Below are 18869 nucleotides of genomic sequence, written 5' to 3'. Positions count from 1 at the left end.
GATTGGGTAAAACAGCACAAAGTTTGCAAAAGTAGTTTGATTGCAACAAAAAGAAAAGTACCTAAGAAACCATAAACAGGAAAACAATAACATGAATGCTGACTCAGCATCGACACTGACAGGAAATACATTTAAGACAACTGAGGAAAAACATGCAGGACATTTTTAACATGCAAAAATTTTAAACCCTTACCTAAATTATTTATATTTTGCTTTTAAAAAGCCGTACTCTTTTGAACAATGATTTAAGCTTATCAAGGTCTTTAAATTCCTCTTTAATTATTTTCTTTTTTTAATTTATTATCAATAACAGTTTTTGCTCACTTTTAACTTATAAATTAAAAGTGAGCAAAAACAACATTAACTCATAGAGATAAACCTGTATGAGCTAATGTAGAATAATGTGTCAATTTCAGATTATATTAATTGAATTGAATAACATGCATAAATGTTTTGAAAAATAAAAAAGGTCATGCTTATAAGGAGCCATGACAAAGTAAAAAAAGGAAGTTGGAGTTCAAAGTACAGATGTGACTCCAACAATGTAAGTTTTACTTAAATGGAACAATAATAATTCAACAGAAAACATAACCTTTTTTAAAATATGTGGAGAATTTTTGAAAGATCTTTTGTCAGCATTTATCATAAATAAGTAAATCATTATTATATGTAAAGCCAAGGTATTGATAATAAAAACATTTATTTCACTTTTCAAGTGCAAATGTATGAATGTCATATAGGGGCCACACAATCAAAAGTGGGGGGAAGTATGTTCAGCTAACATTATAATAAATATATAATAAGTACATAAGTATTACTTATAATACTTTCAGTTAAAGGGGACTACAAAGTAACCTGCAGTCAGATTATCTGCATTTATGTCCTACATGAAACACCAGTTTCCCACAAAGATGATCCCAATTTAAATTTAATATTTTTCTCACCTTATTAGACATTTTTTCTTATTTCATGAGTTGAAAATGGTTTGGCAAAGTCTTGTTTTTTGTTTTTTTTAAAGCTGACACACAAAAGGTTTGACCACGATTTATAATATTGGTTTTGCATTAGTGACGCTCAGCCCTCAACAGTGTTTTTATAGGCAAGAAATCACATAAGCATCAATTAATATCACCTAATTTTCAGCCTGTTGCGCTTTAATTCATTACACGTTTGTCGTATCAACAGCAACACAGTTAACTCAGGTGTTCACAAACAAATCTTTTCCACGGCTGCCGTCCACTTTTTATAAAACGTGTGCAAAATAAGAGCGTTTCTGTGATTCTAAAACCACCAGTCTGATCCGTTTTGGCCGCTTTTGTCTCTTTAGTGCATCAGATCGTTGAGGTTCTGTCAGGACGCAGAATGTCCGCAAGAAACTGCAAGCGCGAGAGGACAAGAGGTGTCCTTCAGGTGAGAGGACAAGGTTTTCTTGTTTTTTACTGAACTGAAGACACGTGATTCTATCTCCAATAGGGTCTTCTTCACCAGGCGATAGTTCACGTGTCTCAAGGCTTCAGAAAACCTGCAGCCTTCTGTCGTGCATCAGTGTGACACAGTCCAGGTATCGTTCATGGTCTTTACATTCCTTTAAACTAAGATCAGTGGAGAGACCTTTGACCTGTCATCAGATAAATGAAGGGCAATTGCCCTCTGACATTGACAAGGGTTTTTACGGCTCCTACAGCAGATGTGTATCTTGCTAATGGCCGCCCCCTTCTTAACTTTGGAAACTTCCATCTTATTTTAGTCTACAACCCTTATTCTGACTCAGTTGAGACAATGTGGAAAATATAAATAAAAACAGAATGCAGTGATGTGCAAATCTCATAAACTTGTTTTTTATTGACAATGAAACAATGTAAATGTATTAAATGTTTAAATTAGGAAATTGTAGCTTTTTTAGGGAAAAATAAGCTAATTTTTAATTTAAAGGCAGCAATATGTCATATAAAGATGAGACATGCCCACATGGAGGAACTGAGGAGAGCAGCTGCTGGAGGTTTTGTTTTTTGAGGGGAATGTTGTCTCATGTGTAAGCTGCCTATGACGTAGACTCTAATGCACCGCCATACCATCAGAGAGGCAGGATGAACTGTCCTCTGATGACAGGCTGGATGGTCCCTGTCCGATTTAGTACGGAGGACGTGGTGCCAGTAGTTTCCAAAAGAATTTCAGATTTAATTCCTCTGACCACAGATCAGTTCTCCTCTGTCCCTCAGTCCATTTTAAATGAGCTTTGGTCCAGAGAAGACAGCAGTGTTTCTGGATGGTGTTCACATCTGGCTTCTTCTTTGCCTGATAGAGCTTTAAGCAGCATTAGTGGATGGTACAGTGAGCTGTGTTTACAGGAAGTGTTCCTGAGTCCATGCAGTGATGTCCAGAACAGAATCATACCTGAGAGCACTGCATTAAAAACATTATTATTTTTTAAACTGTAGGCGATGGGATATTCTAAAACTACCCGATTTTCTGTTCAGGAACATTACTCTGAAATGATTCCACTATTTTTACACACAGTTTTTCACAGACTGGTGAACCTCTGCCCATCTTTACTTCAATCTCTGAAAAGCTCTGTTTTGACACCCAGTCCATTTTGTCCTCCAGCTGTTTCTTATTTATACCGCTTTTACTTTTACAGCCTTGTGTTGCCCTGTCCTAAACCTTTTTTTTTAAATACATGTTCCTGCCATTAAATTCAAAATTACTTTTTTTTTAAATCATACAATGTTTTAGCTGAAACATTCCATATGTTTGCTATGTTACATTGTAAACAAAATGTCCTTAACACTGCCATGCTTTGATTGTTCTAGAGATATGTGCAGATATCTACAGCTGATTTTTATTGATTTCAGGATATTTGCATTTGACAGTACATGCATGACACATTTGATATGTGACTAAAGTCGAAAAGTGCTATATAAATAAATTTGACTTGACTTGACTTGACTAAAACATGCAAAAACACTGTAAACTGTAAATAATCTGTCACACGTTTTACACAAACTGTAAACACGCCTGTACAAACATGTCATAAAGTGATGAAATTAAGCAATAGCTTTACACTGTCAAGTGATTAAGCAACACTTTTTTTGTTTTTTACATCACTGTGTGGTTGATTATTCTGGAAAGATTTATTTGACCTGTTTGTCCAATGGAAGATTTTTCTGGAGTGGAAAATTTTTCCCCTCGGCTGGTCCCTCCCCGAGGATGCTGCAGACTGGGGGGAAGGCGAGCCGCCATTCGCTGCTGCTGCCATCATCCCAGGCTTATAAAAGCCAGGGGCGGCGGGGATTGGCCGGCAGCGGGGAATCCGAAGCAAGAAGAGGAAATAAGAAACTCCACAATCAAGGCAAAGCGACAAGGACTGGAAATTTCCAGGCAAATAACTTAAGAACAAAGGAGACCTGCGAGAAACGCTGCCTGTTTGTTTTTATGCACTTGGAGAGAAAAACAGGTGAGAATCCTGAAACAGGTCTGATAGGTTTGTTTATTTTTTTATACCTGGGCGCTATATTCTGTTATTATATTATGTTATTGTTATATTTTTGTGTGCTTTTCTGACATGTACGAATTATTAGGAAGAAAAAAACGAGTTTCGACATTAAATTCAAATGTTAAGAATAGAAAGTAGAAATATTACTTGCAGAAAAAAGGCAAAATAGTGTTTCAAGACAAAGCCTGCGAAAGCCAACCCCACTGTGCTCCTAAACCTGAATGTATTTCTTTTAATGTTATTATTATTATTCTATTTGTTTTATTGTGCTGTTTCATTTTATTTTGTTTGCTCTAACTTCTGTCACCATAGCCGATGATTATGGGTGCGCTTTTTTACGTGTTAAACTTAGTGTTTCCAGTTGGGAAATGTTGAAGCATCTGTTTAAAATTATCCTATTTGGGGAAAATAATCGTACAAATTAAATTTGCTCATAGATTTATCTCCTTCAATAGCGTATTTTTATGGGCAGTGCATATTTTTAGATATAACACATTATTTTTCATAAAATAATCTAACAAAACGATTGAAAAAAGCACCTGTTAAAATGCTTCCTGTTGGTTTGTAGTTTCCCTAAAACTACAAAACAACAACGGAAACGTTTTGTAGCGGAACTCATGTTTAACTTTGCCCTTCACAATAAGAGTCTTAATTATGTACGCTGAAGTGTTTACCTCTTAATACTCTTCGAACATCCGAAGCTCTTAGAAATAGCTTACATTCATGTTGTTGCTGTTCAGTAAAATTCACGCAGTAGTCGAGAACAACAGGAAGTTTGAGAGTATTTAGAAGTCCGACTCGGACTGTGCGTTTGTGACTCTTATTGTGAAGGGTTGAAATGAGTTCCGGTGCTGCGGAAGTAAGGAAGACTTCGCGTCGGACTCGTTCAATGAATTAAACATTTCGTGTTGCTATTTTGTAGTTTACTCGGCTATAGCGCACCCATTACCCTCAACCCTAACAATAACAATAAAAGGGAACAAATACAACATTTTTGCTCAAAGGTTTGGCATTAACAGGGTGGCGACAACACTGTTTGTCTGCTTCTCATGAGTTTCTTATAGACGACTGGGCGGATTTTAGTGAAACTTTCAGAAAATAGTCACTGGATGTACCTGTACTACTGCCTTTTTTGGAGTCAAACTACATCAAGATGGCTGCCACAGCTAACCGACCTTAGCTAACATAAAATTGGCTATAACTCAGTCAGTTTCACAAATATGAAGCAAAACTTTAATGTGATGGTAGCTGAAATTACACTGCAACATGGGTTTTGAGCACTACATGATGCCTAAAATATTGGCATTAACTGTTAAAGAGTCATCCTCAACTTATGCATCTTAGTGAGACCCTTTTCATTGAATGCAAGGTGTTTTAATCTCATCCGTTTCTCTGCAGACTCTGCAACCATGCCCGTGAACATCCACATCAACAGCCCTAACGTGAAGTACACAGACACGCACATCGAGGCTAAGTATTCCTACCAGACCACATCGGTGCATCAGGAAGGGAACAAGCTCACGGTTAGTCTCTGACACCCCCCCCCCCATCCCCCCCGTGTATTAAGTGCATCTGTTCGGCCTCCCGTCTCACCGCGGTCTGTTATTATGGAATGTACAGGTGACCCCTCGCACCACCGAGATGACCTTCCGCACCGAGCGGCATGTTCCGTCCCTGGGCGTGATGCTGGTGGGCTGGGGAGGTAACAACGGGACCACCGTCACGGCCGCTGTCCTGGCCAACAAGCTGGGTCTCACCTGGAGGACGAAGAACGGCGAGAAGGTCAGCGGCGCGACTCAGATTGTTAAAATAGTTTTCTATGAATTTACCCTAAACCCAAGAGAACTTCTAGGGTGTGCTTCATGTTGTAGGTGTAGCTTACTGTCATAAAAAGTGAAGTGTTTAACCTTGCCAGTTCTTGGAAATAGTCCCTATAGGCATGCATTGTTACCTCGATAAACCAGTTTTCTTTGGTTGATTAACCAACTTGAACCTTAAAGCAAGACTTAAAATATACATGTCGTTTTTTGCTTTGTTTGTTTGTCCTTCTCATTCCGTAGAAAGCAAATTACTACGGCTCCCTCCTGCAGTCGTCCACTGTTTGCCTGGGGTCAGGCCTGGAAAATGAGGTCAACGTGCCGTTCCGTGACCTCCTGCCCATGGTGCATCCTAATGACATCGTCTTTGATGGTACGGGGAATTTTAGGCATTCGCTTAATGGTTTACTCCTTCAGTCTGATCTCAAAACAGCGTCAGAGATGAGAGATTCCAAGCAAATGATAAGTCGTTCACTGATGTAGTAAAGTGAGGAGAGTTTAAAGGTGTCTTTTTTTTCAGGTTGGGATATCTCCTCAATGGATCTGGGCAGAGCAATGGAGCGAGCTCAGGTGCTCGACTGGTCGTTGCAGGAGCAGCTGCGACCACACATGAGCTGCCTTAAACCAAGACCATCCATCTATATCCCAGAATTCATTGCTGCAAACCAAGAGAGTCGGGCAGACAATGTCCTAACTGGTACTATGCAAGAGCAGGTGAAGGACGTTTCCTTTTTTAGGTTTTCTTTTTTTTTTTTTTCTTTTTTTGGTAACAGTTTACTTAAGAAGTAAATAATCTTCCAGATGGATCAGATCAGAGCTGATATAAGAGACTTCAAGCAGTCCAGTGGTGTGGACAAGGTCATTGTTTTGTGGACGGCCAACACCGAGCGCTTCTGTGAAATCATCCTCGGGGTCAATGACACGGCCAGGAACTTGCTGGCTGCGATCCAGGTGAGTCCAACCTGCAACGACACTCGTCCAGAATGATCGCCAACACATTGAGCTCATGCTAAGACAGCAGGGCCTTTATTGTACCCTCCTAAGGTTTCTTTCTCAGTAATAACCTTTTTGTTTTTTCTTTACCAGAGTGGAGCAGCAGAAGTTTCTCCGTCCACTCTGTTTGCAGTCGCCAGTATTCTGGAGGGCTGCGCCTACATCAACGGTTCCCCGCAGAACACCTTCACGCCAGGAGTTGTAGAGCTGGCCACGCACAGAAGTGTGTTCATCGGTGGTGACGACTTCAAGTCCGGTCAGACCAAGATCAAGTCGGTGCTTGTGGACTTTCTGGTCAGCGCGGGTATCAAGGTGAGATAAAGAACACGTGTATAGTCGTAAGAGTGCGGAAACGGCTCCAAACCAACAGTATCCCTTTATTTTCCAAACAAAAATAAAAGCTTCAGTGTTTTTTGTTTGCCTTCGACAGCCAACCTCCATCGTCAGCTACAACCACCTCGGCAACAACGATGGGAAGAACCTGTCAGCCCCGCAGCAGTTCCGCTCCAAAGAGATCTCCAAGAGCAACGTGGTGGATGACATGGTGCAGTCCAACCCCATCCTGTACCAGCCTGGGGAGAAACCTGACCACTGCGTAAGTGAAGAACACCAACACAGGCAAATGTTGGTTAATGTGTGTGGATGTTTACAGAAAGAAAATATTCAAAGGGCTCAAATGTCTCGTGTTTCATTTCAGGTGGTGATTAAATACGTCCCATATGTGGGAGACAGCAAGCGAGCCATGGACGAGTACACATCTGAGATAATGATGGGAGGGCTCAACACCATTGCCCTGCACAACACCTGTGAGGTCAGTATTTTTCCATTTCAACAACAAAACGACTACAAGAACAGATTCAAGGTAAGTAGTTGTTGACAATGGAGGCTTAGGGCTGACTGAGCCTATGATAATCTATCTTGAGCTAACACAAAAAGACATAAGTAGGTCACTTTCATCTTGAGTTATCTTACCGACCTGTCAATTTGTTTTTGTGTTTTCAGCCAACTAAATAATCTAAATTCAAGAAAAATGTAAAAAGCATTCACCTTAAATGGAGGTGTTCTGAAGGAGCTGCTTTGTCTAGAATTTTCAAATGTTTAACTTTGTCTCCATCTAGTGGTGACAAAAAGGAACAGGCTGTCTATGCATCATACAATAGTATTGTTTTAAATGAGGGCTGTTAGATTATAAAAAAAAAAAGATCAATTATTTTTATTAATATTTTCATCACAATTATTGGAGTATTTATTGAAATGTAGGCTACTGCATAAAATAATAAACATTTATAAAATCGACAATATAAAGTACTTCTACTGTATTGTAGGGCCTAATGAAAACCTTTTTTAACCCATTTTTCTTCTTCTGAGTTCTGCATTTTATAATGTAACATTTTTTTCTTTTATTATATAATGGATTAATAAATAAATATAAAAAAATGTCCAAATTGTTTATGGATATTGACAAATTTAAACAAAAATTCAGCAAAACGTTTTGGTTTTTTTTTCAGTTCAATATAACATTTAGTGCTTTAGTGAACTGCTTAAAAATCTGACTGTAGGTCATTTATTTAAAAAAACCCATCCAGTTTTGTAAAATAAAGTTCCTCATGTTTCACATGAGAGTAAAGAAACTCTCCTTTTTTTGTAAAATAAGTGCATCACAAATAAACTTGAAATTCACTCTGCATCTCATAATGTTAATGTTGTTTTTGTGCCCCTTTTAACTCACTGGGTTTTGTTTAAATTCCTAACAGGATTCTCTGTTGGCCAGCCCCATCATCCTGGACCTGGTGATCCTGACTGAGCTCTGTCAGCGTGTCACTGTGAAGCCTCAGGGAGAAGAGGACTTTCAGTCCTTCCACAGCATCCTGGCTCTGCTCTCCTTCCTCTGCAAGGCCCCCCTGGTGCCGTCGGGGACTCCGGTAGTCAATGCCTTCTTCCAACAGAGAGCCAGCATAGAAAATATCATGAGGTATGGATCACTTTTAGTGAAAAATTGTGGATTTTTTTTTATTATGATTATTTGTCATTCACCAGAATAGCATCCAAAAATGAAATTATGCAGCTCCAACAAGCATCCTTCTTGTCTTTTTCAGAGCGTGCCTCGGTCTTCCTCCTCAGAACCACATGCTGCTGGAGCACAAGCTGCAGAGGAACTTCCTGACTCCACACGTGGCCTACAGCAACAACGATGTGGCCACGCTGAGGAAAGCTGCACTTGCCAAAGGGCAGCATGTCCCCGTGCCTCTGACAAATGGCATATATGCCCACGAGAGCGATACAGCTTGTGCTATGTAATGGCTAATAGAGCACTGAAGCCCAAAATAGACTTAAAACTACTGTGAACCGTTGTGGCACGAACAAAGACGATTCAGTGATTAAACCTTGACTGTGTTAAAAACAAAATGAAAATGTTTGAATCAACTTGAGGTTAAAAACCACAGTTATTTATCTCCGTGCAAGCCACACGTAGAAATACTTTAAGCACATTACAGTTTTGTAAATATAGTTTTTTTAGACGTTTACAGACTATGCTTGTATTTTGCAAATTTAGGCTATACCTTAACACTGTACTGTATGAGTCTATATCTGTGGAAGAGAGCTTTTTCTTACAAGCAGATACTGACTTACCTGTGAGCATCGATTTGATATTTGCTGTATTTTTGCTGTTTGACTGGACAGCACATAATCCTAATGAAGAAGAGGACTTGAAGTAGTTTTTTGTGTTGTCTGTCACTGTAGGTATTGAGAAGTTTGTATCAAATTAGGTATTTAAATCAAATAAAACTTGAAATGATATTTAAACCTGGACCTGTTTTGTTGCACTAATTCTTGTTAATTTAATCCTCCCCTGTTGAGGCATTAAACATTAAAACAAACTTGTATTATCAAATGACATTTATGTGTGTTTGTGCCTGAAACTGGGATGATGGCTTTGAATTTATTTGCTTCTGTGACACACTAACAATGAGATCTCGAGTATTGTTTAGTCAAATTGATCTAGTCATGCTTTGGCACAAACATGCAGTAAAATAAAAACACTTATCTTTGACAAAGCTGCCAATTTTTTTTGGTTTTGTTGACACAGAGTGAGCTGTTTCTCAATAATGTGGTTAGAGAGGGGATCCCATTTACATTTGTTCTTGATTAAAAATGTTTATTAAAGATAAATACTGCACTTGTGTATATATTTTTAACCACTACTTGATTTTAGGCGGTTTCATGACTTTGTAGGTTCTCTGTTCAGGTTTTTGCAAATATCTTGGTACTTTTATTATTAGAATTATCATATTGTTCAGTTTTTATTACATTCCACCTCAGCCATAACATATAGCTTAGTTCTTCTTCCGCACAATCATGCTATAATATATGTGTGTTTGGAGAACATGTATTTCTTTACACTACAGCCCTGATACTTTTTCCATGGCAATAACTAGATAATACATCTCAGTACTTACAGATACACATTGCTTGGTACTTATCAGGCATGTACTGGGTACATTTCTGGTACTTACAGGGTATGTACTGGGTACCTATGAGGACCAGGCATTATGAAGTGACTTGTGAACTGTAGTTACAGGATATGTACCTGGTGCATCCTGGGTATTTATCTAGTATATGCCCAATAAGTACCCCATAAATATGCAGTAAGTACTTGGCTGTTTTATGTAATGCTACCACAATTGGGCAGAAGTTGGATGTAATAAATTAATAATCACGTTGGCGAGTATGACAAGAAATGCCTTTCCATAGGAGATATGCTAATAAGGTTTTGAGTGAATATAAGTCACATTCAGTAGCATTATGCTAACAAAAAGAAAAAAGTTTTTTTTTAAATGAAACGTTTATAAGCAAGTATTGAACAGACAGAGCCGTGGGGTATTTTTATTTTATTTTATTTTATTTTATTTTATTTTATTTTATTTTATTTTATTTTATTTTATTTTATTTTATTTTATTTTATTTTATTTTATTTTATTTTTTGACTGTCCACTACTTCCGGTTTCCCTCCCATCACTTCCGCTACCGTTGCTGCGACACGGGACGTCAACAGTGATGTCTGACAAGGAGAAGCGGCGGGCCGCGGTGATGCCGTCCGGGATGCCCGCGGGCAAAGCCACCAAGCCGGACAGCGACAGGGAGTTCCTGGCGCAGGCCGGGGTGGGAGACCTGCTCCTCGGGGCCATCCTGAAGATGGTCGAGGCCAGGTCGGACGACCCCGTCGGGTTCCTGGCCGACCACTTCTGCAACCTGGCCTCGGTGACAGACGGCGGCGCGGCTGGATGCGGCGACGAGGAGCCGCCGGCCAGCGGGCCCTCCGGCGCAGGCGCACTGGAGCAGCAGCGGCTGAACCGGGCGCTGTGGCACCTGCGGCTGGCGCACCACTCCCAGAGGTCCGGGACGTTTTCAGGCTTTCTTATGAGAACGGGTGGACACAGCAGGGGTCAGCTGGAAACATGTTAGCTTGACATTTAACAACAATATGTTACAATGAGTGAAACAATGCAGGCATTTCTAATTTTGCTTTAAACTGAAAGCAAAATGTGTGCAGAATTAGAGAGGCTGAGTGCCGGAGGACCTAAAACTAGGCTGAGGCTAAAATAAGCTAAAAGCAGCAGTAGCTAAAATAACCATAACAAATGCTAAAGCTAAAATCAGCAAAACAGCAGTTAAAAGGAGCAAAACAGTTGCTAAAATTAGGAAAACGTAGCTAAAAAAACCATAAGGAGCAAAACGGTAGCTAAAAGCTAAATGAATCAAAATGGAAGCTAAACTAGCTAAAAGCTGAAACTAGCAAAACAGTGGCTAAAAGCTGTAGCTTAAAGATGCAAACATAATGCAACTAGAGAACAATGTTTCTGAATGAATTGAAGGAATCTCAGTTTATTTCTAGGGTAAATTTTATTTTAGAACAAGGAAAATATTTTGAAAAGTATAAAACGTCACAAAAAACAAAAGTTATATGTAGCACACTATACCTGATTGAGCTGCACCTTTTGATAAAACAAGTATGGAGAAATAAAAACCAGGAAAACAATAGTATAAGCGCTGAATCAGCATTTAAATAATTAAGGGTAACCAGGTTCTTTTGCTATGACAACCAAAGCAGGCAACTACTTTACAGATAAAGGGTAGCTACGGGCCTAGAAAATGTTATTAAAAAAACAAGAAACTATTTTTGATCAACTAAAATCTTAATGGTTTGGATTTGCGACCTGTCCAGGGTGATGGAGAGAGTGGCCAGCTCCGCCTGAATGGAAAAGCGAGTTAAGAAAATGGTTGGATGGAAACCCTAATGGTGTCACAATAAAGGCTATATACTGTGTTCGTTCATCAGATAATGGCTGAAAATGTCTAAATATACACAACAAAGTAACAACTAAATTTTCCACTGAAAAGCAGCAGTATATACGGTTATTAAGCTGTAATTGATGGGTTTTAGTTATGGTAGTTTTGATGTTTGAAGACTTGTGTTTATTATTGTTACTCTTTCACTGCGATGTGTGACTTTAATTCTAATGAAACTGAATTTCACTGGAATCCATTCATTGGTTTATGAGATATTTTGCTAACAGAGTGACAAATACACACATTATTATCCACTTCTTCTTCACTCTGACATGCTCACGCTGATTTTTCTCTTTTCCATTTTCCACCCAGATCCGCGTTCAGTAACAACGTCCTCGTGGCCTTCGACCTCCTAAACATCACAGGCTGCCAAAGACGTGAAGGTGAGGCCCCTGGAGGCCCTGACGGCCCCTGCTCTGATGGCCCCATCGGTGCAGGAGGGGGAGGAGTAAGGGGAGGACTCTACACGCAGACTTTGCAGTGTCTTTGCAGCGAGGGAGGTGTCCCCGCTTCCACCTCCGCCCCGCTGCTCCAGCGGCTCTGCTGCCAGGACCACGAGGCCGTCCCGTATGATGTCTTCCGCTACGGTGTGCTCACCTGCGCCGTTTTCTCCGACTACATCCGGCAGGCTCAGAGGCTTTATGCGGAGGTGTGCTGCCCGGACCAGGGGCCGGCGTCGCGGGCCCTGTGTCTGACAGTGCTGGGGACCTTAAAGGACGCTTTAGAGACGTCGCAGGGCTGCGACGCAAACTGCTGTCTTAATGCTAACACGAGAAGCAACACCTCTCTGGAGGCGAACACAAAGGCTCTCTGCTACTTGCAGGCCAGTGCCAGGATCTCGCCCCACAACCTGGCACAGACCATGGTCGGAGCACAGACACGGGGGCCCGGGGGAAACATGGACGCAAAGGAGTTTGAAAACGCAGCGGCAGAACTGTTCATCACTCGAGTGAAACTTGTGTCTTAAGTCATAAATACCTAGCATTTCACTGTGTCTTTACCTCTGACACACAGCGGCCAAACTACACACAAACAAATCAACAAATAAAAACACTGACCCAGTAATTTCTCTTTGCTTTTAAACCAAATCATTTGCCGCATCTATACGTTTTTTTAGAACCATTTTTTTATCCTGCGCATCACATTCACTGCTTTAAAAAATTACTTTTTTTAAATGTATCATATTCATCATTTTCAGACAAAGGAAGGAGATTGTTAAAAACATCTGGAGCCATAAAGAAGATACCTAACTTCTGATTAATGCTCTCTTATTTTTAAAATTTTTTCTTTTTTACATAAAAAGTGTCCCAGCCTGACAAGTTGAAGCAACTAGAGAAACCTCAACATGTAGATAATAGCAGTACAAAAAATTGCATTACACATTTATATTAGAGGGCACACCTTGCAACAATAAAAGGGCTGTACTAATAAAAGAAGGCTACTTTCTCTGTTTAGCGTTATGTGTTCAAGTTCACTATGACCTGGATGAATGAAAATACTTATTTGATTTTGTTTTATTACAGTAATGCTGATAAAGTTGACCGATTAGACCTACAAACTTGTTCCCCCATTAACACAATGCTGAAATGTCTCTTTTCAGCCACTAGGTGGCAGCACCGCTCAGAAACATAAAGGCGAAAGCGGAAGTCGATGGTACAGAGAGACATGATGGTGCTGCTGCAGGGCTCAGGCTGCTCAACTAGCTTCATGTCTTGCGTATTGTCCCTCCTGTAGAGCTGTCAGGATGGGGGAGGACGAGCAGCTGCGGTCCTTAATGTTTCTTATGACTTATTTGTTGCTGAAGCGACGGAGAGACCTCAACAATGCGACGGTCCAGAGGCGCAGTGAAGTCCAGAGACGAGTCCGACACCGACAGTACTTCTTTCAGAGGCAGAGGAGGATGCTTATGGTTAGTGCTGGTTGAAGAATAAAACACCGACAGCAGCATGCTATGTGCTAAATGTTTAATTAGAAAAAACACCCCACACAGAACAAGTTATTTACTGCAAACTTTATTCATGAATACAGAAACTGGACACTGATGCGCAGTGGCATAAAAATATAGACTTGAAATCCTCAGCCTTCGTGAATATTTTAGCTGTCACGTACAGAAGTTGCAGATTTGGTGAAAACAGCGTAAATGAAAAGTGCTGAAGAGTGAATTTTTGATTGAGTTGTTACAATTAAAACAAAAAGAACAGAAGCTAAAATCATGACAACAGTAACAATAAGCTAAAATTAGCAACAAAAAAACCAAAACAAAACTAACAAAAAAAACCCACACTGCTACATCTAGAAAACTCGTACCTAAAAGCTAAATTTAATAAAATTTTAGCTTATAGCCAAATTAGTAAAACCGTAGCTAAAATCTAAAATGAGCTAAACTGTAGGAAAAAGGAGCATAAGATTCATAATGATGTAAATTTCAGAGAACTTTTACAGTGAAAGTTGAATAATTAAAAAAGTCATAAATATGCAGAAGTTGTTTAGTTGATAGCAAAAAACTACAAATAGGAAAACATCTTCATCAGTCCTGTGTTTTGTTGCCCAGCAGTGATGTGTGGAGCATTAAAAATCATTTAAGTTAAACATACAGTTAATTACTGATAAATTCTCATTGAGCGATATGGTAAATTAGAGCCAAAACATTTCAGCAGAACTAACTAAAAACATATATTTGTATTTGCTTAAACTGCTGCCACGGTTACAAGTACTAGTTTGTCCAAATAAATTAAACAGAACACTTTTCTTCTTTAAAAAAAAAGAAAAATTTTGCTTTCCTACCATTTCCTAGTGTCCCTGTTTCTATCAATATTAGTATTTCTCCATGTCAAGACGACATATTTTCATGTGTATTTGGCCAATCTAGAGAACTGAAACTTTGTTTGTGTCTAAGAAGAACTGAAGATCCTGTCTTTATGTAATAAACACTAATAGACACTGAGCGGACATTTTAGAGATTCATAACAGTGCAAATAAACAGACAACGACACGTACAGATTCAGAATCCTCAGTTAACCTGACTGGCCTGACTGCAGACCGTAGGAGGACGCCTGGAGGAAACCCACACAGGCTGAGAGGGAACACTCATTCTGCACAGAAAGGCCTCAGCCTGTTTCTCAAAAGACTCATCTCTGTCGTCTTTCTCTCCTCAGATGATGATAGCAGGAGGCATCCGCTCCAACGTCCGCATCCGCACACGCCCCTGGACCACAACTCCTCGCTCCGACTGGTGGGAGCGGGTGGTGATGACAGAGTTCCAGCCCTCTGATTGGCTGGATAAGTTCCGTATGAGCCGAGAGACCTTCTCCTACCTCTGCGACAAGCTGAGGCCCCACCTGGCTCGCCAGGACACCAGCTTCCGCCTGGCCCTGCCCGTGGAGAAGCGCGTGGCCGTGGCCCTGTGGCGCCTCGCGTCAAACGTCGAGTACCGCACCATCAGCAACCTGTTCGGGGTGGGGAAGTCCACCGTGTGCAGGTGCGTTCGAGACATGTGTCACGCCATCGTGGCGCTCCTCAGCTCCATCTACCTGCGTCCCCCCAGCGAGCAAGAGCTCGAGGATTCGGCTCATCTCTTCCTGGCTTACTGGGGCTTCCCCCACTGTGTTGCTGCCATAGCGACACTTCACACGGCCATCATCACGCCATCGAGCAACGCGTCAGACTACGCCAACCCTGCCGGCTGGCTCTCAGTTCTGTCTCAGGTAGCGGGAGCATTTTATTGAGGCTTCTGCACGTCCGCGCTCGCTTCAGATTCAACTCTCCCGCTTCGTTCTGTCTGCTGCTTCAGGTGGCGGTCAATGCCCGCGGGCTGTTTTGGGACGTATGTGCCAGCTTCCCCGGGGGCACAGATCCAGCTGACATCCTACAGAACTCCTCCCTGTGGGTCACAGCCGCTGAGGGTGGGCTGTCTCCTGCCCCAACACCTATTTTCATGGGGAGACCCCTCAGGTAGAGTTACCATCAGGTGTTAGAACTCAGATTTTATGGGGCTGCATTTTTATTAAATAGATGGAACAGTCTGTGGTAATTCTTAAAGCATCTTTGTTTAATTATTTTGTAGAAAGAACAATGGCTAAATTACACAGCGGCGGGTCATAATTCTGAAAACTAACAAAATAAAACATGAATTTGAACAAAATCCTTCGGAGTAAAAATGGTTATGAGATCAGAAATAGTCAGAAAGCACAAAGTGATCAGAATAAGGCAGCTGAAAAATGCAGAACAATGCAAACTTGTAACTTTTGAGGTTGTTCAACTCTTTGATTTGTTGTGTTTAAATCCTCGGCGGTGGAACCGAAGAGCCTTGTACCTGTTTGTGCCCGCGGGCCTGCTGTTGTGTCGCTGACTGAAACTTGTTTCTTCTCATCAGGTACGTGCTGCTGGGGGAGGCTTGCTACCCCCTTCAGGGCTGGCTGATGAAGGCCTACCCCGAGGAGAGGAGCCGCAGGGCGAGTCGCAGCACGCTGGCGGAGCCGCAGCAGCTGTTCAACCGGCAGCTCGGCAGAGCGCTGCGCGTATCCGAGGAGGCGCTGCTGAGGCTGAGGGCCCGCTGGCAGTGTCTGAGCAAGAGGAACGACTGCGGGCTGGACGTGGTGCCCACGATGATCCTGGCTTGCTGCATCCTGCACAACATGTGCGAGTCCCACGGAGACGCCTTTAAAGCCGACTGGCAGGTCGAGGTCTCTGAGGCAGAGAGTCCACAACCCACTCACAAGCCGCTCCTCTCAACCAGCATGGACCAAAGTAATGCCGAGGATGTCCGAAGGCTCTTCTGTGACTACTTCCAACTGTAAAACCACTGACTTGAAACTCCCCTGCGTTGGAGGGGTAACAGTACTGTAGGAATAATTTATTTTCTTCCTTTAATTTTGAATAGGGCGGCAGTGGCTCAGGAGGTAGGGGCTCGAGTCCCCGCTCCGTCTGTCTCACAGGGTTCTGTGGCGCCGGTGTCATGGCAGCCTCACTTCTGTCAGCCTGCCCCAGGGCAGCTGAGGCTACAATGTAGCTTACTGCCATCAGTGTGTGGATGGGTGAATGACTGACTGTAGTGTAAAGGGTCCTTGGACTAGATATAGCGCTATACAAGTGCAGGTGTTTTGAGTGTGTTAACCTCTGGACTGCAGGTCAGTCAGTTTACCTTCTGAACTCTTACACAGAGCTGTAATGTTGTATTATGTGCACAGTGTGGCTTGGTATTGTCTTGCTGAAATAAGCTGAGTCTTCCCTGAAAAACATAAATAAAAGTAAAACCACAAATTGTTGCACATTGTACTCCAGATCTATATTTGCCTTATTGTTGCCTTTTATACTGTAGACATGCACTAATTTATTCACAGACCGTCATGGATGCAGATGATACGTTGATAAGTCTGATGGTCTAATTTTTTTTTATTTGTAGGACACAACAGTAGATGTTTTTTCAGTGCTTTCCATAGATCAACTGCTGCTGACGGTCTGTAGATAATGACTATTCAGTGCTGGGTTTCACCATTTTTCTTTGGCAGACTTTTTTTTTATTGTTTTCACAGCAACTTTTGTTGTTTATTTTACTGAAGAACTGCTGCTTGTAGGTTTTCTTACTAATTTTCTTTACAGAATTAACACCTCATTTATCTGAGGTTCAAAAAAATAAATAGCATCTTTGAAATGATAAGCCAGTTTTCAAAAACAGGATTTTAAATGGATACTATTGAAGTTGGTAATCACATCCAAGTGACAAATCCTAACAGTATGACTGACTGCATAAGGTTTACTTTTATTGTCATTACAAAATTTACCTAATTGTAATTTTGATTACTTTTTTTAACAAGTTTTTGTTTGTTTCAGAGGGGTTTTTTTTCCACTGCACAACTGTGAAATTCAAACTGCAGATACTGGTTTGGCTTTTAAAAACACACACGCACACACACACACACACACACACATATATATATATATATATATATATATATATATGTATATGTGTATATATGTATGTGTGTGTGTATGTATGTATGTGTATTAACTAATTCAGAAGGCTAAAAACTTTTCCCAATTGATTTTAAGGCCTCTGAGGTCAAAGGTCACACATCCTAGGTGACTCTTTTGTGAAAATATTGTCTGTGTTCTACCTGTACAACTGTGTAAAGTAGGAGTGTCAATCTGCATAGCTGGACTCCTCATGGGTCAGGAATGATTCCTATTGATTTCAGGGTCAAAGGTCAAAGTGACACTTATGTGAAAACCTCGTCTCCGACTCTTAGACACGTCTTCAGGATTGTTTTGTGAGGGACGTCATGCTTTATATTTTCATTACTCCAACAACTTTCTGTTGTGTACCGCTTGAATTGGACCAACACTGCAAAAGTTAAATCAGTTGTAGATGTAGATCCAATAATTACCATGGGTTTTATTAATATATGTCCAGTGGTTCATGAGATATTTTGCTAACAAACAAACACAGAAAGTACACTACAACGTAAATATGAATGTTAGAAATCACGTTTTTCCAGGTGGTGCAATTCCTCATCTTGACCTGTAGATGTCGCTGCTGCTCATGCACAACTCCTATTTGTGGCTTGCGGCGCTGCTTCTCTTATAGTTTTTATTATCAAAATGCACATCTCTTGTTATCCAGGTTGCACACATTTGCCCTTTTTATTTTGTTCGTTGTGAGTCTTTTAGGATCTGAATCAACATCCGATGTATTCGATGAATCGGAAGACATTCATACATTTATATAATTTGGATTTCTTTTTTTTTTTTTTTTTTTTTGGCATCTCATCGACCATTCAGATCCCACCCCGAGACCCGCCTCGGTCATTCAGTTGGTCTGGCCCGAGCCTGTTTCGTGCAGTCGGCCGTCTGTCAGTCAGCGCCGCGGTACCCTCCTCCGCCCCGGCTGTGTGTCCCCACCTTATTCCAGGCGTCGAGCCCTCCGTTTCATGCCAACACAGGACCAAATATTTAAAAAAAAGAAAGAGAGAGAGAAAAGCCGCCGGTTCGGCACGCCTTTGCTGCTCCTCGCTGTAGCTTTATATCTTACAGCCCGGGTAAGTCAGGATGTAAATGGGGGTGTTGTCCTGTTTTTGTTAGCTCGGCTCGGCGGTCGGATTCCTTCAACCAGCCCGCCGCTTCAATCACTGCGGGCGGACACATCAGACGGGGCGCTGTTCGGTGAGCTAGCGGGTTAGCAAGCGCAGCATTCCGGGCTGTAATCTCGCCGAGGCTGGGCT

The 18869-nt window shown here is 41.3% G+C and overlaps 3 protein-coding genes across 4 annotated transcripts; all 3 read left to right on the top strand.

The window, feature by feature from the left end:
* Positions 1-3210: 3210 nt before the first annotated feature.
* On the top strand, positions 3211-9114 carry LOC108232672 (inositol-3-phosphate synthase 1-A). Of its 2 annotated transcripts, none has more exons than XM_017410607.3 (11): positions 3211-3454; positions 4892-5016; positions 5114-5275; positions 5554-5683; positions 5831-6024; positions 6112-6261; positions 6397-6615; positions 6734-6898; positions 7001-7114; positions 8058-8275; positions 8400-9114. In XM_017410607.3, the coding sequence occupies exons 1-11, from the start codon at positions 3433-3435 to the stop codon at positions 8599-8601; spliced, it is 1701 nt and encodes a 566-aa protein (XP_017266096.1). In that variant the 5' UTR covers positions 3211-3432; the 3' UTR covers positions 8602-9114. The 2 variants fall into 2 exon arrangements, with proteins under 2 accessions (XP_017266096.1, XP_024860326.1); XM_025004558.2 differs by lacking the exon at positions 3211-3454 and adding an exon at positions 4349-4497.
* A 1196-nt stretch (positions 9115-10310) lies between these two features.
* Positions 10311-13026, top strand: tpgs1 (tubulin polyglutamylase complex subunit 1). The gene is made up of 2 exons (XM_017410619.3): positions 10311-10697; positions 11965-13026. The coding sequence occupies exons 1-2, from the start codon at positions 10360-10362 to the stop codon at positions 12617-12619; spliced, it is 993 nt and encodes a 330-aa protein (XP_017266108.1). The 5' UTR covers positions 10311-10359; the 3' UTR covers positions 12620-13026.
* A 260-nt stretch (positions 13027-13286) lies between these two features.
* LOC108234251 (protein ALP1-like) lies at positions 13287-16940 on the top strand. The gene is made up of 4 exons (XM_017413302.3): positions 13287-13561; positions 14808-15356; positions 15443-15603; positions 16025-16940. Exons 1-4 carry the CDS (start codon positions 13397-13399, stop codon positions 16446-16448), a joined length of 1299 nt encoding a protein of 432 aa, XP_017268791.1. The 5' UTR covers positions 13287-13396; the 3' UTR covers positions 16449-16940.
* The last annotated feature ends 1929 nt before the right edge of the window (positions 16941-18869 follow it).

Source organism: Kryptolebias marmoratus, linkage group LG10 (assembly GCF_001649575.2).
Source record: "Kryptolebias marmoratus isolate JLee-2015 linkage group LG10, ASM164957v2, whole genome shotgun sequence".
NCBI classification, from domain to species: Eukaryota; Metazoa; Chordata; class Actinopteri; order Cyprinodontiformes; family Rivulidae; genus Kryptolebias; species Kryptolebias marmoratus.
This window is presented reverse-complemented; position numbering and strand designations above follow the sequence as displayed.